General features: G+C 41.7%; 1 protein-coding gene across 4 annotated transcripts in view; it reads right to left on the minus strand.

Moving 5' to 3' along the window:
• The window catches only part of VPS13B (vacuolar protein sorting 13 homolog B), a 629,099-nt gene that overhangs the window by 20,705 nt on the left and 586,175 nt on the right, over positions 1 to 22,219 (minus strand). For all 4 annotated transcript variants that reach the window (XM_072151499.1, XM_072151498.1, XM_072151501.1 and 1 more), the window contains exons 50-58: positions 18,888 to 19,076; positions 15,332 to 15,478; positions 14,078 to 14,361; positions 13,135 to 13,262; positions 12,776 to 12,975; positions 11,081 to 11,199; positions 9,537 to 10,363; positions 2,593 to 2,769; positions 275 to 445 (exon numbers count right to left, since the gene is read on the minus strand). In XM_072151499.1, coding sequence (XP_072007600.1) covers positions 275 to 445; positions 2,593 to 2,769; positions 9,537 to 10,363; positions 11,081 to 11,199; positions 12,776 to 12,975; positions 13,135 to 13,262; positions 14,078 to 14,361; positions 15,332 to 15,478; positions 18,888 to 19,076 — 2,242 coding nt within the window. The remainder of the gene's footprint in view (positions 1 to 274; positions 446 to 2,592; positions 2,770 to 9,536; positions 10,364 to 11,080; positions 11,200 to 12,775; positions 12,976 to 13,134; positions 13,263 to 14,077; positions 14,362 to 15,331; positions 15,479 to 18,887; positions 19,077 to 22,219) is intronic.

A 22,219-nucleotide genomic window follows, 5' to 3' on the forward strand; every position in this document is an offset into this window, starting at 1 on the left:
ATGAGATAGATAGATAGATAGATAGATAGATATGAGGTAGATATATAGATAGATAGGAGATAGATAGTAAGGGATAGATAGATAGATAGATAGATAGATAGATAGATAGATATGAGATAGATAGATAGGAGATAGATAGATATATATGATAGATAGATATGAGATAGATAGAGAGATAGATAGATAGATAGATAGATAGATATGAGGTAGATATATAGATAGATAGGAGATAGATAGTAAGAGATAGATAGATAGACTTATATTGGCACATTACCCAGCAGGCTGATTCCCAGGCGGGATAGCCCTTGCCGCAGTCCCTCTCCCAGGCTGTCTGGTAGCTGTCTTCTCCATTCCTCTTGCCTGTTGTAATGTTCCTCATCCAGAGACAGTCGGTCCATGTTCCGCGCTAGACTCGTGGCCAGGTTGGTGAGGGAGGTCAGGGTACCTAAGTCATATCAGTAAACATTTAGCAATATTTCTGTATATGCCAATACAATCCATATAGTGCAGCTTCTGACCACCACTTCCATTGCTCCTCCACTAGATGTCGCTGTGTGTACACATTCCCCTATACGTGATCCTATATGTTACATCTCGGCTGTAGGAGTCCGGGGTAGGCTTTCTCAGGAACACTGAAATATACTTAACGTTCCCCCATTTATCACGTGCAGCGGGATCTACAGCCGGCATCACGTTACTCCTGAGGGGGGTGTCAGCACATCGCGATTGGAAGGCTCCCACAGAAGATGTATACAAGGATTTGCAATATAATGTGGATGAGTATCATATACCCCATACAAGCTTAAAGTCTAACCTTTTTATGAAACGACACCATGTAATGGTGCTGGTATGTGGGGGATTTTCCTGCTATATGACCACACAGAAATATTAATATTTCTCAACCGGTGATTTATTCATTATTTTTATTACCGGTCCGCTCCATGGAAATTAAATCTCCCCCTTTGGCAAGTTCTAATAATAATTTAGCGTCGGAGCCAGGAGCGAATGTGAAATATATGCAGTGAGTGTTATCATGCCGCTTACCCCAGGAATCTACAGACGGCAGAGGATAATCCTACTGCTGGCCCGGAGATCCGCTATACAAAATAGATTTGGTTTGTAGCGGAGGTGTAGAAAGTGGCGGCTTCCCTGGCATTATGTGGGTTTAAAGGCAAAAGGGCAGTAAAAAAAAGGCATTTAAAATTATGTAAATGAGCCTGAGGGGCTCAAGGCTCCATTTATAGCTATGGAGCCCGGAGCCCCTCAGGCTAATTTGCATAATTTTAAAGGTCTTTTTTTTTTTTTTTTTAACTGTGTGCTTGGTCTACAATCCTTCTTCCTGGTGGTAGGTGTCATTTAACTCTATGTTAAGTTTACAAGGGAGGGCTAAGAGTAAGATGCGTCATCCAGCTCCTATCCCTGGAAGCAGGAAGAGGATTGAACATCATTAGCAGACAGTAATTCATTACTGCCAATGTTCAGAGTATTTTGCAAGTGATTTAACTGCCATTAAGTACATTACCAGGGACTTCCCTGAGCATATGCACAGAGGAGTCCGGAGATGGATGCAGTAAAATTGCATCCGTCTCCCATAGCCTCAGCTAAGAATATGGAAAACACTGATTACTAAGTCCAATGTGTGTTTCCCACAGTATGTGACATATCGGTCTGTCAGTATGTGTCTATGGATATGCTCAGCGTGTAGGATGGGAGCTCTCCTGGTGTATACGCAGAGCGAATAAAAGGTGTGAATGTAGCCTTAATACTAACTAACATCAGTGTAGTGATGGTAGATGTGTCCTAGTAAGAAGTTATTCCTAAGGAAATCTTTTATTATAACTCTATATCCAATGGAAAGTTATGCAAATTAGCCTGTGGCACTCAGCCTCAGGGAGCCTTGTATTTTAATGATGGACAATCCCCCTGTAGCGCTAGTGGCAAGTTATTGCTCACAGTTTTCAATCACATTGGTGCCCACAGGACACCAATACAGTAGAAAGGAGGAGAAATTGTAAATATCATTGTAGCTTCCTTCCAGGTTCCCCTGAACAGATAGAATTGTGGGGCCCGGAGCAGGAGCTCCAATGATAATCCAACCCTTCTCGCTCCTCCTGCAGTTACAGGTATCCAAGGATGCAATGGATGCAGAACGTCCTGAGTAGCCTGGGACTGCAGAAAGCGGCATTGAGTCCTGTTTACAAACTCTGTGCTGGGGTGGCAGCAAGGGTGACCACAGAGAGGGATCTGAGCGCCATGTCTGGCACCTGTCACACAGGTTTGCCACCACTGTACTATAGAATATAGAGTCAATAAACTCTTATTCTAGCCACTGCAGGATCTCTCTAGTGCTGCACCTGCTCCTTAGATCACTCTTCATCCAGCTTGCAGACATTCCCAAGCTCTACAGGATCCACCGCATCCCACATTGCACTATACATACACATCACATCTGGTCATCCGTTCTGTCCTCAACTTCTCTATATCTATTACAGTTCTAGAAAATCGAACAAAACCGGACCACCTGTACTGACCTGAACAATTCCTTCTCAGGAAAAGGATATAATCTTTAAAAAAAAAAAGGAAGCGACGTACCTTTAGATATGTGCTTTACAAAAGACGTGGTTCCCCTGGAGACGCCACTGACAAAGGCCCCTGGACCACGGGTGAGACCTTCATAGGGGAGTCTGAAGAAGTCTGCAATGCCATTCCCAATGCTCCGCACCAGACTGGCGGGGCTTCCGAGGATTTCCAAAGATCCGACCACCCAACCTTAGAGAATAAAAATACATTTTTAGATAAGAAATCTCAATAGTGTCTGGTAGAACTCTCTATGATGCGTATGTTATCGTATACATCTTGAGATGACTATGAGTTCCTCCAGTCTTTATTACAGGTTCTATGAGAAGAATGATGTCTATCTGATCTTAGGTTTGTAGATCGCTGTAGATTACCGGGACGCTCATACGATGGGTCACGTAGACACAAGCCGCACATGAAGATTTTAGATCTCGGTGTAAGCGCAGAGTATTGTCCTGAGATGACATGACCACAAAACATCATAATACTTGGATGGCTCCCTGTTTTCCAGGACTGATGCTGAGCTCATATTTTTATGTTCCCTTCTTTCATCCCCTAAACGGCTGACAGCTCATCAATGTGTATTATACGGGAGGAACGTGAGACAACTCCACACATTTATGACAATTACCAGTTCAGCGCGGAGAAGCTGGACTCGCTACCGAGGTCATCTCTATGCGGTGATGTGAGATTTACCACTTCATTCCACATCACTTCTGGGAATCAATTTATCAACAGTGAACAGTGCAGCTGGCCCGAAAATAATGGTCCCCCCCCCCCCTTAAAGTTGACACTTTCGCTCTCTCTCTTGCATGTTCATGGGATCATGTTTTGGCTTTGATACGGCTGTCTTCTTCTTCATCATCATGATCACACAGGACGAGGGTCTCCAATGTATTGTCCCATCAGATGTTGCCTAACAACGGCCTTCACAATCACTAAACCGCAGTAAACCGGACGGGAGGTGATAAACCAGGAGTGAAGAGCGCAGAGGTCTGATAGCTACGTATCGCTAAAACATGGATACAGAACATCTACAGAATTTATTATATCATCTTACCCATTGTCCAGAAACTTTTTGTATTTTCACATACGTTGCAGAAACCTAAACACGATGGTCACGTGCTTATTATCTCTGGATCACGACACTAGACTTGTCGTAACTGTGCATATTAAAGGCAATCGACCACATGGATGCCGCGCTTCTAAACCAAGTACACTTACATGCTGCTGGTGTGTGCCTCCCGAAATAGGACGCATTCTTCTTTTTGCTTCTAACAGCTTAGTTTTTGAGCAAACAGTCTTTTAGAATTATGCAAATGAGCCTCAGGGGCTCCTGCCTTAGTCCATCTAGCATGTAGCGTACTACATCTGTGTCGAATTTTGGAAGTGGTGAGATTTAACCAAGACTTTGATTACCAATAAGAGTTGAGCAACTTTTTGTTTTTAGATTTGGATTTATATCCACAGGTTCATTTGGGCACTTTCCTTTTTTAAAGAGTCGTCTACTCCGGGACTTTGTTACCTTTTAATAATTTTGATAACACATGTGAGGACAGAACATATTTTATATTTTTCAAATTTTTCACACCTCCATTCTGCATTTGTGCCCATCACTTCCCTCTCCACACAGAGATATGTGAATACTGGCAGATGATGGAGCCAGAAGGGGCTTCTGTGATGTAGCCAGGAGCCACAGAGGCTCATTTGGATAATTTTAAAAGACTGTTTTCTCAAAAACTAAGATATTGGAAGGAAAAAGAAGAATGGATCCAGTTTCAGGTGGCACACAACAGCATGCAAGTGTAATTAATCTGGAAGCACTGCAACCACGTGGAAGTGTTTCGGCACTTGGTGTGCACAGTGGCTAGTTAGGTGCTACAAATCCACATAATGCCCGGAGCCCAGATTTCCCAGCAGAACGTTGCCCAAAGCATCACATTACCTTCATGGTTGTTTTATTTTTGGCCATAAGGCATCTTTTCCCTAGTAAACAACCCATATAACGTCATACAGAGGATTCTCCCATGGTGGGCCCATGCTTTTACTTAATACTGGATCCCAGACATACAGTAGAAGACAACCTAATTTGGAGGCTACTAGGGTCTGTTTATGGGGGGATGATGAAGAGTGGGCCCATATAATTATTTTGTCTAGTGGGGCCAAGGATCCCTAGTCAGATACTGCAAGAATCAACGTGTATCAGAGCAGTTACTTTCATTGTTCCACGGTACAATATTTCTGCATCTATGACCTAATTGTCCATCCTAGGACCAATTTTGTTAGGCCACTGGCCCATATCAATCATTTAGACACCCCCTTTTCAGCTTTCTCCAAACTAACCTCAATGGAAATTTTCTTGAAATGGAAAATATAATACGACCACAAGATTGGTGGGAATCCAACACCCGGCACCAATCACTAGTTTTAGATACCATCTACTGTTGAAAGACACCATCTAATGTATAGTGGTCGAGCTGGAGTACTACAGCTTTGTTCTGATTCACTTAAAGGAGTTGTCCAGTGGGAGAAACATATGGCTGCTTCTATCATAATCACCATGAGTAATGCGTGGTACTAATACTAAGAGCAATTCAATTCTATACAGCTCAGCTGCAATACCAGCACCAGCCATAGTCAGGTGCATAGCTGTTTTTGAAACTTACAGACAACCCCTTTAAGGAACGGACTGCTGCCTCCTTCTGACAGAGTTATAAAATAATCAACAATATGGTTTCAATGGTTAGATGTAAAAAGAGAAGTATTTTCGAAACAAAACGCCATAAAATAATTCATCAATGCGAAACGTATCTAACTCCGAAAAGCCTTCAGTCTCTTCACTGGAGTGTGAGGAGACCCCACAGCATTGTGTAGACACGTATACATCTGCCGTATGGGATTGTTTTGCGTTGTACGCACACTGCTGCTGGAAGGAGGACGGTTTTCTCCAGAAACCTCATATTTTACTGCCAAATGACTGTTTTATTTCATCTGCGTTCGTGTAAACCAGTGACATCCTCTCGCTGATTAAATCGGTTACCCATGGTTTCAGCGGATTAGTTTTGGCAGGGTCACCTTGGGATGGATAGAGCTCTATGAGCGGTGAATACTACCCCATTCTCGTCCCTCTGCTATAAGTTACTTTAGCGCCTCACAACGCGCTGATCACACAAGGTCCAAGAGCTAAGCCGTGTATTAGGCAGGGGAGGAATGCCGTGGATCTGCTTTGGTTTTCTACTTAAGCAGTGTCTTAGACAATTATGCCTCATTAAGGAGCTGGCATGCACTCACGTCTGCTTAGTCTCAGCGATGCTCGCCATCCCCGTGTCCTGCAGAGACTTCTTTATTGGGATCTCTTGTTCTCCACAGCAGACAAAACCATTAGATGCAAGGATCTCAGTTTACAGAAGTATGTTAATGTACCGCCGGTTTTTACTCTGCAACTAAATAATTTGTTACAAATTGCTTTTAGTTTCTTTTTTTTTTTTTTTGCTTTTTTTGTTCGTTCCGGCCATAGATGCTCCTGTAAAACCTCATATATTAGGCTAAGACGGGGACCAAGTAGCTGTCACAGACGTCAGGTCAGAGACGCGGGATCAAACGCCAGGTCTGTGACTGGTCTCCAGCCATGGATCAATGACAACTCCGCAGCTGTCTCGTACTGGTTAACAAATGGGAACTGAAAACATAAAAGTAACGTTAAGTAGATCAATGGGGGGAAACTAAATACCTGTGATGTTGAGAGGGGGTTTCGGGGGAGCTTAATTACAATCAGGTATGGCATATTTGGAGGCGAGAGGTGAGAGTCGGAGTGCACGCTGATTGCCTTAATAATAATATATTGAGCACGGGGCTTATAGCGATGGATAAATCACCCATAACAAACACAGATCAGCAACCGATCATAGTCAATATACACTCATTTACTATTATACGGACAACATGGCTTTAACTTACTTAAGCCTGTGGCCTACTAATGAGTTTGGACCAACAAACGCACTTGCAGGATTTACCGGACTGGGATTAACTAGAATTGAATCACTGAATGAACGGACATGCCGAGACTGACGAAGCTTGCTAATGGAGAACGACTTTAGATTGACGGTCCTTGCTTCAACAGATAGACCATATCTTCATCTTTACCAAGGATCGAGAGGACAGAATAGAAATGTATGATCACTGGGGTCCAGCCACTAGGACTACTAACCTCTAAGAGAATGGGACCCATAAGTGTCCTACATGTACAGAGAGATGGTTCTGTTCTACAGGACCATTGGAGATAACATTCCTAGAAGTTCACTAGTAAGGTAAAAATGGCTGAGAATACACACCACCAATCACATGCCTAAAGGGCCCGCTCCCAAATTAAGACACTAATGTTATAAATGTCACAAAGTAGATAGAGGGCTAAAATAACAATTTAGCGTTGGGCAAGTAGCTTGGGTCCACTGGATCCCAGAGTAAGCTTGTAGGTCCAGGATGTATCAGGACGTAGCTTTAGCCTTTATGTTTATGCTTTAGGTTTATGCATTGTACCAATAGGTTTACTGTCGCTTTAAATGTCTGACACCAGAGGCTCCATAAGAAATTCCCATCTGGCTGCGGTGTAAACAGCTTTAGTCCTGTGGTTGTGACATTTTTCCCGTTATGTCTGTGAATCATCCCTAAAATTCATCTGTTCATCTTCTTAATAAAACAATATTTCTTATAATGATTTTACTGTAAGATGCAAGTTATTACGCATGTAATATAATGAACGGGAAGTTGAGGGAAGTCGGCGGTTTGTGACTGTGGCCACATAACAATTGTCCATATTTTCCCCCATCTGTTTGATGAAACCTCCCGGAAATGCCAACGATGGTCATAACCGCATAAGCTCCACCTAATATCAGATTCATTGTGTGGGGCAAGCATATGATACTCTGGACAGCTGGGTGGTCTGCACAGGTCATACATCTACTGTGTGTTACAGTAGACCTGAAGATGTAATGATTTAAGGAAAACGGTCCTACGTGCACAATGTGGTGGACCTTTGTCGCTGCTCATATATTGCCACTACAACTAAAGAGAAGGGAGACAGGGAACCCTTTGCCCAAAATGTGGTGTCAGATTGCCAGTATCGGATATCATTGAGTGGCACCAAAAAGGACTGAAGGTCTACAGAGGCCCTTTCTTTCCAAAACAAAAACTGGTGGAAACGAAATTAAGCTTCACCAATGAAATCTTCTCAGGTCTACCTACAACGTTGTCAGAAGATCACTGTGACTGGTGTTCCTTGACCTTCCCGGAAATGTTTCTACAATATGTTCTTGACGTCTAGAATATCTGCTTTCATAATATATATAATATATATATTATCAAAATAGTGTTCAAGTATAATGATATTGATGACCTATCCATAGTGACACAGCTTGTCTACCATACAGAGAATATGGCTGCCTCCTGGATCCATTCTATGTTATGATTCAGAGGCAGGAAGGAATCAGTTGATTAGTGGAGATCTCAAGTGGTGGACCTCCACTAATCTAGCACTCATGGTCATGAATAGCTGTAGAACTCTGAAAAAACCCAGGAATTATGTGTAAATGTAGGTTGGGGGAGTAGGTGGATACCTTCAGGCTCTTTAGGATGAAGAGTGGCTATCACTCTGTAGGACCTGACATGTCCTGTATGTATGTATTTGAATAAGCACTGTGCAATTCTTTATTTCTCCTGCGGAGGCACTGCAGGTGAATTAAAAACCTTTTCTGCCAGGTTTTCCCCACACACTACAGATGATGATTGTGGATTCCAGGAACGGAACACTTTGCTATCATCATAGTCAAATGATCCTACTGAAGGGCTCCCACAGAATCCCATGTACGGAGTGTGAATCTTGAACCACAGCAGTATAAAACTTCCCTAATTAATAAAAACATTTTGAAAGGATGTCATAAAATACATCCTAGCTGGAGGAAAGTATTTTTCTCCAATGTTAACAAAGTAAGTGGAGAAGGAGCGAGCCATTTAGCTACTGAGAAGGGCGTTATGTCCTTTAATCTTTGGAAGCTTCTCCGTGCCTTTCCATACGTATGATTACCCACTGAAAAATGGGAGAAAAAAGAATCTGAAAGCATTAGAAATCTGTCGGGTCTCATCAGCCGTCAAAATGAATTCCATTAATGTGTGTGAAAATTAAGGTTTAACATTAATTGGATCAGTGACCCATAACTCGGCCCGGTGCAATGGCACTAAACATAATACTCTGCTAATTAAGGACATTTCTTGACCATTGATCTCTGAGCGGTGCATGCTTGTCAGGTCAGCTCCAGTCACAGGGAACCCTGACATCTGTGAACAGAGCCATCCTCGATACTCCAGGGTGTAAACGTTACACTCCACCCGTAAGGTATTAACAGGGGATTAAAGGGGCTTCCAGAAATATGTTAATTAAGAGAATCTGTACATGATCTTATATCAGGTGACACTGCCTCACTTTTACTTAAAGGGACACTACTTTCCGTCTTCAGGTCACACCACTGACCGCCCTGTTCTCCACAACCACCAAAACTGTTGTGAATGGGGTTTGTTATATTCCTTCTCGTCCAAAAAGTGGTGGAAAAAGCATAGGAGACCTACCCCTGCCCCACAGTGTCTCTGCGTTCTATTCAATTAGCACAATCTTATTGCTAGATTATGTAGACGTAGCTGGGAAGCCATTTTGAAACAAAGTTATTGAAGGTTTTTTTTGAGTAATCTAGCTGGAGGAAATGTTATAAAATACCTGTTAAGTTACTACCCCTCCAGCAAGGATGTTCCAGTGGAGTCTGCCAGTCTTTTTTCCTGGAACAATGACAAGCTATACAACTAGTGATGGTAGAAGTTTGGAGTAATAAGGGGTTGTGTCTCGACAAATCAAAATAAGAGAACCTCCACCACTTAGGAACTAAAATCATCAGTGATAAGAAGCACGGACTCACCTGCTCTGAAAAGGGCACCGGCGGCATAATGCATTGCCAGGGCATGTATGAGCTGTCTGGCTGTGGTGAAGATTGGCCCGCGTTCAAACACGGAGAAGGATAATGGAGTGTGATCAGAGGCAATGTATAGCTTCAAAGATGCATGGATGCTGACCAGTAGGTTAACTGGTTGCACTGTCAATTTCCGGAGCTTGACTGGACTAACCAGTGCTGACGCATGCTGTCGCACTTGATCTGGCAGTATATGAGGAAGCTTAGATCCAATGTTTTTGACCGGTCCTTCGAGATATTTGTTATCTGGGAGATATGTATTAAACAGTGTCTTTACATAGTAGACGAATGTGTCCTCCACGTAGAGTCGTGATGGCCTCAAATCAAAGCTCAGTTCATTCAGATCACAAATATCTTGTTCTAAGGAGAATGTGATAAAGAGCTTGAAGAATGAAGTCTCCTTGTATTCCTCCAGCTCTTTGACGGACATGGACAGATTGCCAGCCTTTGGCCATCTCACGCACTCTGTTTTCTCCTCTTGGCAAACCAGGACAGCGAAATGGAAATTTGACTTGTTGTACAGTTGATTGTCTATTTGTAAATCTCCACAATATACTTCCAGGCTGTAAAATATGGGTATCCCAGAGGTGAGGTCTGTCTGCATCTCTTGACATGGCTGCCTGAGATAACTGGTGACTGGTGTCAGATGAAGGAACACATTATCCATAGTCAGCCGCATGAGCTCTGACGAAGTTTTGTAATTAGTGATGTTGTCATAGATGCCCACGCTAAGCTGGGTGACAAAGGACTTAAGCACAATGCGCTGACATTGAGTCCTAGGAGGGAAAACAAAAAGTTAGTAATCTTTTTGTATGAACACCAAACACCAATTTTATTTACTTCAGCTTTCTGTTCAGTTCATTGATAGTCCCAGCTATGCCAAATGTGTTGGCGTTAATGGGTCTCTTGTAGCCAATCAGTGACACCAGAAACTTCACACAGTTGCACGGCATCAGGACCTGTCACCGACACTTCCGGGAGTGTCAATGACACAACTGAGAAATCCGACCCAGGGAAAGGGGAGTTGGAGCATTATAAGAACATAACATTTTTTTCTCACCACTGCTCAGTCAGAGAGGTCCCCCGAAAAAACTGGAAAACCGCTTTAAACTGTTTTGCAGTCACAAAAGGTTAGCCCCTATCCACAAGATAACTTGCTGATCGGTCAGGGTTTCCATTGTACCCCAAATGAACAGAGCAGTCTTGCACACGCCCTGCTGAGGAACAGATGGAGATAGCAGAGCACCGTATTCAACTATCTCCATCAGTTTCATAGACAGTAAATCACATGGGAGAGCGCATGTGCAACCGGCTTCTCCATTCTTTGACGTGCAATGGGGACACAATGGACCCCCAGCAATCAGAAAGTTAGCCCCTCTCCTGTGGATAGGGGCTTTCTTGTTGTGACTGGGATGTGGTGCACCTGAGATACAAAGGTCATCTTAGGAGACTCTTTTCTCCTGATCATGAGGGGTTCCAGGGGTAATATTTACCTATTAAGACTTGTAAGAACTGGTCCTGCCCTTCCTTCCGGGGCCAGAGTGATGATGATAGCTCCACATTGTTGAACAATATCCACATAGACGTAGCCGTATCCAGTAAGGAAAACCACCTATAGAAACATAACAGATAAATATTCCATGAGTGATGCCTATAGAGGAATTCCACGTATGAATTTCAGGAGCACGCTCCCCTGACAAGATAAGACACATGTTCTTAATCTATCCGGGCCAAGTCCATGACTCTCCCAGCAGATGCCTGTAAGAGACTGGGGCTTCTGAAATGTCACAAATTATACACATTTATTTTGTTTGATAGCCCCACTGCTGCAATTTGCTGCAAAGCAAGAGAGATAAAACAATGTTTAGCTCATGCAGAAAATCTATGTATGTGACATATACAACCAGATGGTAAAAAGCAAATCCAAATGTAGAAATTATAACAGACCCCAGACTGAAGATCTGCAGATCCCCATTAGGCTGATAAATGTAATAATAGTAATAAATTGTGTGTGAGATACTAATCAACCAAAGCAAATGTGATAAAAACATTTAAAATGATACGATAATTGTGGTCGGGACCAGATAAGATTTGTTGCAGAGTGTTAGCACTTATGTTGATACTCTTAAGGCGCACCCCCCCCCCCCCCCTCAACTTTTCGATAAATAAACAGCACAGGCAAAAAAATAATACATATACATAATAATATTACATATAATACATTTGTTTTTTTGCTATGTAAAGTGAAGCCTCCTTTCTTTTACCTCGTCATCCAGAGATTCCTGACCATAAAATGGCCGCAGATGGAGGGTCATGTGATCTCTATCTGTTCATGACCCTACCAGGACCTTATGACAATATTAATGAATATAAGCTTAAGGTCCTGGCAGGGCGATTGCTCATGGACAGTTAGAGATCACATGACCCTCCTTCTGCGGCCATTTTATGGACAGGAATGTCTGGCTGATGAGGTAAAAGACAGGAGGCTTCACTTTACATATGAAGAAAGTGGATCAAAACTAATGGATGTATATTGGTAAATTACCTAACATCCTGCCCCCCAAACTTACACACACATTAAAAAAACACGATACAAAGCGGCCAACCCCTTTAATTCATAAAATCCATATATAAAGTATACTTAGATTAGTATTGTATTTTCTAATCGGGTGTCCAGGTTTTTTTGTATTGTTTTTATCTTGTCCTTGGCGAGATGGTTGTAACACTGAAAGTGTGTTAAAGGGGGTTTCCCATGTAGCCTAGTTATGAAATATCTCAGCCCTGATAACTGCTGTTATCGATACACCAGTGCTGTACTTACATTAACATTTCTTAGCTTATGTGTCTGCTTCTGCTTCATAAGAACACTTACTAGAAGCTGCAGCATTGATATATGTTTAGACAATGCAGCAGATTCCTCTCAATCTCTCCATACTTCTGTGTGCTGCAGCTGTAAACTGATCACTAACCCAAGATAAAATAATTACGGCATCAATATATCAAGCAAGTGAGTGATCAGCACAGAAGGCAATAGGAAGGAGGATTTAAAAAGAGTTAGAAGATAGCATTGTAATAATATATATATTTTTTAAATCTTGTCTTGTTATATTGGTTTATGTAACAAGTAACTGAATAAATAAGAATGGGGAAGCGGCCAACTATTTAACCCAGTTGGTCTTTCAAGATACCTGTGTGCCCTGGTTGTTGATATCGATCAGGTCACTCCACTCCGCTGTGGACTCCTCACATGACAGGACCTTCAGGTAGATCCCAGGAAGGGAATCTTTGGTCTTGCAGTCTGGAAAACTGGACACTTGATGATACATTTCATGGTGCACGGAGCATTCAGCTGGGATTTTTCTGCAGTAAACCTCAAACTTGGGAGTTTCTAGAGACAAAAACAGGCAAATAAGGATTCTGGAGAGCCTAAGTATGTGCCGTGAAAGCTTACAATACATGAATACATAGACCTGATTCACAAATATCATTTTGCAGTTTACAACAAGAAATGTGCTGTATGAATATTTATTGCTGTGGAAATCCATACCTTTAATATTCTCTTTCAGCAATAAGGAAACCGTGCACCTGTTGCGAAAAATCATCCGAGGGCTTGGGTCTTCTGTGAGGGTTATATAGGTCACTCCGAAATGTTCTTGGTAAGTCAAAACCAGAGCCCTGGACAAAAAAATGTTACATTATCACATTAGTTTGTGACACAGAAAAGCTATGTCCAAACACTCCATGTAAGAAATGGTTTATAGAAAACACAAACACATTGACTTCAATGGGTGGATTGGCTCCGTAAGAGAGTTCAAGTGCGTGATCTGTAAAATAATAATGCACATTTTTGCGGATCACGGATAGCACAAGGTCAAAATTGACGATTGTGTGAATAACTAAAGATTTTGGGATTTTTTGCTAAATAGGAAAGTTGTGATTGGAATGTAAGGTATGGGGAGTCTAAGTAAATGATAAACTTAAGAATGGTGCAGGTATGTCAGGAGAAGAATAAATATTCCACTGACTCATAGTCTACCAGAGAATCAATTGTGACTAACACTTGTTGAGGCACACTGATGAGCAGACCCGATGCTCCGGTTCTGCCGCTTGACCCATTCATATTGCCGGATTGGCAGCCAAACAACCAATCTGGCAAATTGACGTCCCTAGCAACTAGCCATTGATATAAATGTCCGGGGGGACAAGCCAATCATAGCCATGACTTGTCGCTAGGGGAGTAAATTTACCGGATTGATTGTTTGGCCGCTAATGTCCGGGTCAGGAAGCCGAACCAAACATTGGGTCCTCTCTTCTCTGAAAGAAACTAATTTGGAATGGGGTTACTACAATAGAAATTGAGATATTTTTTTTTAGTACTAGAGGCCTCATTCATTATTATTATTTCTCTTAGAAAGCATTTTATACAATTATGAATAACCAAAGAAGATGCCACTAAGCCAAGCTATATATGAAGACAGATGGTGTCGTACTTGGTACACAGGTCGTTGCCAGCGCATTCTCCTATGGGAACGGCAACACTTTGCCTTGGATACTCCGGGCGGACAATGGCAGGTTGGCTCCAGCAATCAGGACTTCCAGCGGCCGCATTGTGGCACAGGCTGAGTAGTATGTATTTCTGAAGAGGAGGCGGTTCTCCCGTTGAGTGACTGTTGTCTGAAACAAGATCCCAGCAAGGAATTGTGTTGTACTTGGCGACGGGATGTTCCCCAACTGGGCCGATGTTGAACACAGTGCTGTCTGGTACAGGAACATACTTTGGAAGAAAAGAAAGGGGGGGGGGGGGTCACATAAAGATAAGCTTGATTAAAAGAAACAGATGATTCAGTCCACGGAGGTTTGACTTATTATTATGAGTTGGACATTTGAAGCCAAACATCGGATAGTTGAAGTACAGCCAGATTTCCAACACAGAACACAAAGATATCATTTTTCCTTGGGCTTTAAACATAGTTCACAGAAAGGTCTTGCTGTGTTGTATTTGACTTAGCAACAGGTGAAAAGTCGATACTTCCCCCCCAAAAAAAATCCTTGTGGTAAGAGCATATTGGGAGCCGATAACAGCAAACACGAAACTAGAACATAAGTTACAGTATGACCCTTATGTAGTTATCGTCCTCCTCTGACCCACGGTTTACCTCATTACACATGACACACATCAGATAAGACATCAGCATTCTCATTCACTTGTTTTGACCTTAAAATATACATTTACAAAAATTGTGACTTGTGCTTTTAAGTCTTCTGAACAGTACAGTGTGGGCCTGGCATCGCTCGTTCTTGCGTCTACCAAGCACATGCACATGGTATAAATTTACAAGGGATTTGATAGGAGCATGAATTAAAGATAATAAATAACATAAAAGTATAATATTTTAGTCCAAAAAAGAAAATTCTAATCCAAAAAAGTCAAGATTTTGTGATTTTTATCACTACAGTTTTACTTTGAATACCCAAGTTGCAATTCATCACATGCACTCAAATATCAGCGGGGTCACCCTGCTACACTGTGCGATTTTAAAAGAAATTAGGGATGTTTTTTATTTTTAATTTCCTAAAGCCACATTTTTTGGGTCACGCAATAGACAATCATTTAGATCTTGATTTGAACTTCTTTAGGTGAAGATGGCCGTTCTTGATTAGTCCGGTGGCTTGGCCATGGTTAATAGTAAGAAGAATCTAAAATATCTTTGGTGGTCTGAATACAGAGGACTTCATGTACTCACCTCCTCATCAGGATGCTGTTGTGGGATGAACATCTGAGGGCTGTAATGAATCTTAAATGAAGTATTGTTGACGAGCGTTGTCTTGTCTTCTATCTGTAGTATCTGGATTCCGTTGCGAACCATTGATGAAATGCTAAACTGACACAACTTAGAGAGACAAGAATCTATAAGTATCTACCACAGTAATATTTTGTTAATGATGAATACAGAAAACAAAGGTTTAGCATTTTGAATATTAGAGCTCAAGATGAAAATAACAACAAATTGCATTAATGTTGAACTTCAATGTGAGATCTTTGACGTGTAAAACTTATCGGAAGGCTTCTTCCACATGAACGTGTGCTATGCCCTGGCCAAGACCCGCGCAAGGAAATGTTCAGCTGGAGGGTTGGACAGATGTGCGCTGCTTGTCCTCCCCTCTCCATAAGAAGGCGTGGTACCGGGCCATTCCTTTTTCCGGAGCCGGTACAGTGCCATGCACAATGCACTTATAAGGCTGTTTGCTAGCTGCTGTCCATACAACTAGGATATGGCCGTCAAATACAGTCGTGTGCAAGGAGCTCTAGACTGCCAATACAACTTAGATCTTGGCCGAATGCTCATAGAGCTGATGACTTTTCTTTCTGCCCTCAGTAGAGCAAAAAGTATAAAGCACCTAGGCAAGGAAAAGAATCAAGCATGTTAGAATTCAACAACAAATCATTTTGTCCTCCACCGACCATCAATAGGAGGCCCTAAACACTTTAGATTGTGGGCTAACTCCATCAAAACAATTGGGCTCAGTTTAAAAGATATTTTGGTCACAACAAGCTTTCTCCTACCCATATGATTGGATATAGTTGGCTGAGTGTTGGGGGCCTTTCAATGGTGTGAGGCCATGGGTCAAGAGAATAGGTCCATGGGTATCCTAAATAAATGGACCAACAGTTTAAGCATAGGTGGTGCTTTTACATTCACTGACTATTGCACTGATGGAAGTAGCAGAGTACTGTGCTCAAATATTTTCATGCTGAATTAAATTCTGGTCTCTGAGTGTTTGGGCCGGACCTTTTTCGGCAAGCACACAAAGCGAGTTTGATGCATGTTAGTTACACTGGTGGGTTTTAGGTCTTGGGAACTGAGGAAAAAATTCAGTAATGACAGGTACTGTCTTCTCTACCTTGGAGAGAATTGCTATTAGTGTGAGAGCAACTGCAGTGGGGGTAGTCAACAAAAGTTTTTCCACTAAAGACCAAACAGGATGCAGTTCAATGATTGGAAAGATCATAAAAATAAGTAACGCCGTGTAAAAAAAAGTGTATTAAATGTAAAATCTAAAAAACAACTGCTGCAAAAGTAACTACGGGAAATCAATTATATATAAACTATATTTCAAGCCATTAGTACATCCATCTGTGTAAGTAAAGCTCATACATAACCCCAGCATGTGCCTGATACTGGCACGCTTTCTAACCCTACATCTCTGGTCACTGTAACATAAAAACCGCCTTCTAATTGTTCCATAAACCGTAATGATATTTAATTTGGGCTATAAAGTCAAATAGTTTTCTGTAGTCACCAAATTATGTTCCCCTCCGTGCCAATTCAAAAAATATAGGTACATTATTAATTTACGAGACTAATTTGATTTTTAACTTAAAAGGAGCCGGGTTAATTTGGAATGATGTTTTAGGTGTATTGTGTCCTGCAAAAAGAAATATAAAACTAGCATAGCATGCACCATTTAGTTACAGAGTTGTTCCATGGCTCAGGAATGTTGGAGAATGGCCCCAGTCAAACTAAGCAAAAAAATATAATACCAACCAAATACAAGATGGGGGTAATGCTGGAAAGAAGAAGTAAAAATAGGACCTGGCCGAGTGCTGGCTCCATTATTATTGTTTAAAGATCATTAGGTTTAATGCAGTATAAAATCCTTTCTACAAGAACTCAGAGTTGGCCTTTGATATCAGATAAAGTTGCATTTTAGATTTAGTTTCCCATTATACAAAGGGCCCATTTACTCCACCGGTCAGGCTGAGAAGACGACAAGTCACTTATAAAGTGTTCTGACAGCAATGTTCACTTCCTCTTCGTGCGATTTGACCGTACACCTGTCATCTTGTAAGAATACTCCGCTTTCTTATTCCCCACGTTTTTCGTTTTTTTTCCCCTCTTTGTTTCCTTACCAAACCTCGGAAACATATCGAGTCTGTTTCTAAATTGCTCTGAAGAACTGGCTGTAGTAATTTAGTGAAAGGGATCCAGATTTTCGAACATATTTGTGTTTCGTTTTCATAAGCATAAAGTTTTTTCTATAATATCCACAAGCCAATCATATAACTGTTATAATATGTACAATGTGCACGGACAATACGTACATGTCCTTTAAGTGCTATTTCTATGTGATGATAAATCACTATGATTCCACCCCCTACGGATTGGAACCCCAAACGGGGCCTTGGTCTCCTTTTTTATCTTTCGCAAAGTTTCAGTCGCTGCAACCCATTGGCTGTAGGTAGGTTTGGATGCCCTGGGTACTATGGACTGGGGGGCATCCGAACGAGCAACAACCTTTACCAAAACAATGTTAATGGTATTTTTCTAATGGTAGCTAAGCCTAGTCACAGTGTCCTGGGTGCCTGGCATCCCAGGCTAATATGTCGCACATGATGTTATGACACGTGACAAGAGGAAATAGAGAGTTTGCCTTTCCATTTTCCAGCTGACCATACAGACAGAAGTTAGACAACAGCTATTTCTAATGTCCTACCTACTACACTTGTACCCTTAATTTGTCCCAAACCCCATGGGGCTTATTTACTAGTGGTCCCGTGGCCGCATTTCCATCGGGTTTTCCGAATTTTCGGGGATCGAGCCGCTGGGACAGGGATTTAGAAGGGGATTGTGTCCTACGCGATCTGATTTTGGCGCATCGACTCAAGCTTTCATGCGACAGAAATCGGGGGACGGGCCATCGGACGGTCCGATGGATTCGGACTGAGCGTGGGATTTAACATTAAAATTGTGTCACAAGACAATGCACTTACATACACTGGGAAGAAGATGGTGAACTCCAGCGGACCTGAGCAGGGAAGCGACACAAGTAGGAAATCGGGCGCACAATCTTAGTGAATAGCGCCGGAGTCCATGATCGTCGGACAACGCACAGCGGGGATCGCGACAGGACCGGGTAAGTTAATGTGCCACCATATGTTTGAAATGCTGGGAGGCTGTTGCAAAAAACTTTAGCAAAAAGTAGGGGCTTTGAATTTCGGACATCGAAATACTAGATGGTCAGCCAGGTTTCATTGACAAATCTCTAAGTAGTATGGCCAACTTCAAGTTATCTTATGGCTACCACCCAACTCATGCTGCTCAAGCTTTAGCCTCTACATGTTCACTAGTTTTGAAGCAATACAGCTTGCCTGCGAAAGAACTCAATGTTCAAAACATGTAGCAAAATTATGTTTTTACTCTCCGATAAGCACCTTAAGATGGGTTACTGTGATTTTTTCATTTTTAAAGACAAGACGGTGGCTTCCGATCTTCTGATTTTTGTGCCTCTGCTGCTCACCTTCTGATGTCCAGGGAAGGCTCCAAGCTTTATGTTTGCATCCACAAACCCTTCTTCATCTAGTGATACCATTTCACCAGTATCCCCATCCTTCCATTTTGGGGAGGTCATGTCATGGACCAAGCGTACAGCCACAGACTTGTGCACGGTGTTTGTGTTTGCCCAGTAGATCCCAATCTGGAAAGCCTCCTGAAAAACATATACACAATTGTCAACAGGAGGATATGTTAATATCTAGTTAAAAATTTACATAAACATAGTGGATCTACTTGTACTATAAGGCAGTGTCTTTGAGTAAGTATTGTTACACCTGCAGGTTTACTTTATTGACAAGCATTCCTGAGCTGCACCGAATTATCTCATCCAACCAACCAGGGGAAAAACCCCAACAATTGTTTAAAGATAAACTAACGCTTTTAGAAGAGTCACCCGTTTTTTAGCTCATTGGAATGCTTTTCCCCATGAAGCATTGCCTGTACTTAAAGGTCATCTACCACCAGGATGAAGGACTGTATGCAATTGAGCCTAAGGGGCTCTATGCTTCATAGGTGTTAAATGAGCCTGACACCACTCGTGGTGGAAGATGTCCTTTAAGACTCAATATATTCTCTGGGGCTCTGCAATGGGAACCAGTATCCCACTTGAATTTTGTTTAAGGTTACACTTAAAGCTCTGCTGCTCTTTCGATTTGTCTCTGCCTATAATGGAAATAGAGGCAGTGTTGGATCTGTGGTATAGTGGACACATATTTTACAAAATGGAATCCAAATTATTATAGGATTTCTAAGTAGAGATGAGTTTACATGACGTTTACATTCAGGTTTGGCCATGCCACCAGGACATATTGGCGGATTGGTAGCCAAGCAGCAAATCCGGGAAACCGATGCCCCTAACAACTAGCCGTAGTTATGATTGGGAAAGGGGACAATGGTTAGTTGCTAGGGGCTTCAATTTACTAAAATGGCTTTTCGGTCACCAATCCAGCAATATGTCCAGGTCCCACTGCTGAACCCAAAAGCAAACGTTGGCTCTGCTCATCTCTATTTCTAATGTTTCCATTATAGCCATTTTGCCACACACAATGTTGCAGCGTTCACCGTTTTATATGCTGTTTTGGATGAACCTGTGTCAGAAGCTTCTGAATAAGCACATAACCTACAGGCATCTAACTCAACCAAGAACCATGACACTTTTTGGAGGAGTCTCAGGCCTGGTTCACATGATCTAGCTTCCATAGTCTTTTGGAAAATAAAAACAATAAACAGCATTGATCAGCAAATGCTTCTAAACATCAGAGCAATGGCCTCAAAACAGCTAAACCATAGTAATGTATAATAAGGCGAGTTATATTTCAGCGTCCCTCACGATTCTCGTCTGTGACCTCAAGGAGACCGTCTTTATATTTATTGATGTATTTGGTCTCTTTGATCACTTCAAAAGTTCCCGAGCACGCATCTGTGGTATTTAGACTTGGGAGTATATTTGCCTGACTAATGAATTTGGAAACAAAGTTCGGCTAGTGAAGTAAAGCAGGGCATTGCCAACAATCTCATTAGACACCGTCTGGGCCACAATAGCTACAGTAAGCAATAACTGCATTGTGAACCATAGCTTCCTACATACAGAAACAAATTCAAAAACCGAGTTGTGTTGTCAGCCGTGATGAACAACAGTAACGTGAATGAGACAGATATAAAAAACAGATCCTTAACTAAAAGAAAAAAAATATCTCTGCTTGTGTTTTCTACTAGCTTGCCATGTAGTGGATACTGGAAACTATGTTTGGTTCCGACTGCAGAAACATGTTAACATAACCTCCCAAGGACGAGCGCTGGTATTTTCCACGCTGACGTGTGTAACCTTGACTCCATTTGGTCTTCTCTATGCTTGCTTTGTACGTTTTCTCAATTATTTGCTCTACCGTTAATCCACAAGGAAAGTCATGGTTTAAATTGTTTTTGTTTTTTACAAAAATTTATATTATTGTCCTCAATTATTGAAGAGTTTTTAGTATTAGGCAAGGTTGTTATGTACTCAAAGGAGGTCATCCAAAACTAGTGGAACAGAAAAATAAGGTATTCAAGTCAGTTATGTTTTTTTACTTTTCTATAAACCTTAGTTTAAGTTTAGCCATTACATAGTTAAAATTTCAGCATTTTTAGAATATACTTTTGATTCCATATTACACAATGTCCTGGTGATCTCCATATGAAACTGGTGCATACATTGTTCAAGAATAATTTCAATCCCTCGGTGAACAGCTTAAGGGCTAATATACACGGCTATTGATTTCGGCTGTGAAGTAGCCACACAAACTGCGACTAACTGCGTCCCATTGCTTTCTATTTGTCATGTTCACAGCGCCTTGCATTCTCTCAAAGGCACCACACCGGGAACTTACTAGATGTCTCACCACAGCAGAAAAGGTAGGTCTTATTTCTGCATGTTTTTGCCGCAGGTGTAGTCAACTCCTATGGACATTGGAATGGTGAGAAACACTCACCCACCATTGTCAGATGGGCTCCAAGCAGCCTTGCTAGGCCCATTATTTGCAGTCCCCAAAAAGCACTTGTGCCTGAAGCTTATAACTATGTATTTTAAGGACTAATGCTTTTCTTTTTTTTGTTAGTCTGATACTGCTGCTTCCCTGTTCTCCACCAAGTACATGACAAGACAACAGCTGCCTCCATCCAATCACTTATTAGTAAATAGAATCCAGCAGGGGGCCAAAAAAACATCAGAAATGGAGTAGCATGGACTGGAAAGGTACCATATATAGTTGAGTATAAGCAAAGTCTTTCAGCACAAAAAACGTGATGAAAACTGTGTGTGTGTGGCCAGCAATACAAGGACCTGCTGCTGGCGAAAGCGATTAGAGGACCTGCATGGGGCATCAGAAAGGTGAATATTGAGTTTATTTTTTATGCGCTGGGCATACTAGGAGATGTGCCACCATCTTGACGCGAATCGTCGCTCCCTGTGACGTCATCAGGGAGCGGTGATCCGTCGCCACGATAGCCTCGGGTCTTCCAAACACCCGAGGCCGTCTCGTTTTAATGAATGAGGAGGAAAATCCCCATATACTGCCATACTGTAGTATGGCAGTATATGATAGGATCAATGAGACAACCTAGGATAAAAGTACCCCAGGTAGTCTGAAAAATGGTAAAAAAAATAAAATAAATTATAATAAAAAAAACTAAAAATTCAAATCACCCCCCTTTCCCTAGAATTGATATAAATATTAAAAAAACAGAAAAAAAAGCATCAACACATTAGGTTTTACCACGTCCGAAAATGCCCGATCTATCAAAATATAATAACGGTTTTTC

The sequence above is a fragment of the Engystomops pustulosus genome, chromosome 5, assembly GCF_040894005.1.
Source record: "Engystomops pustulosus chromosome 5, aEngPut4.maternal, whole genome shotgun sequence".
Classification (NCBI taxonomy): domain Eukaryota; kingdom Metazoa; phylum Chordata; class Amphibia; order Anura; family Leptodactylidae; genus Engystomops; species Engystomops pustulosus.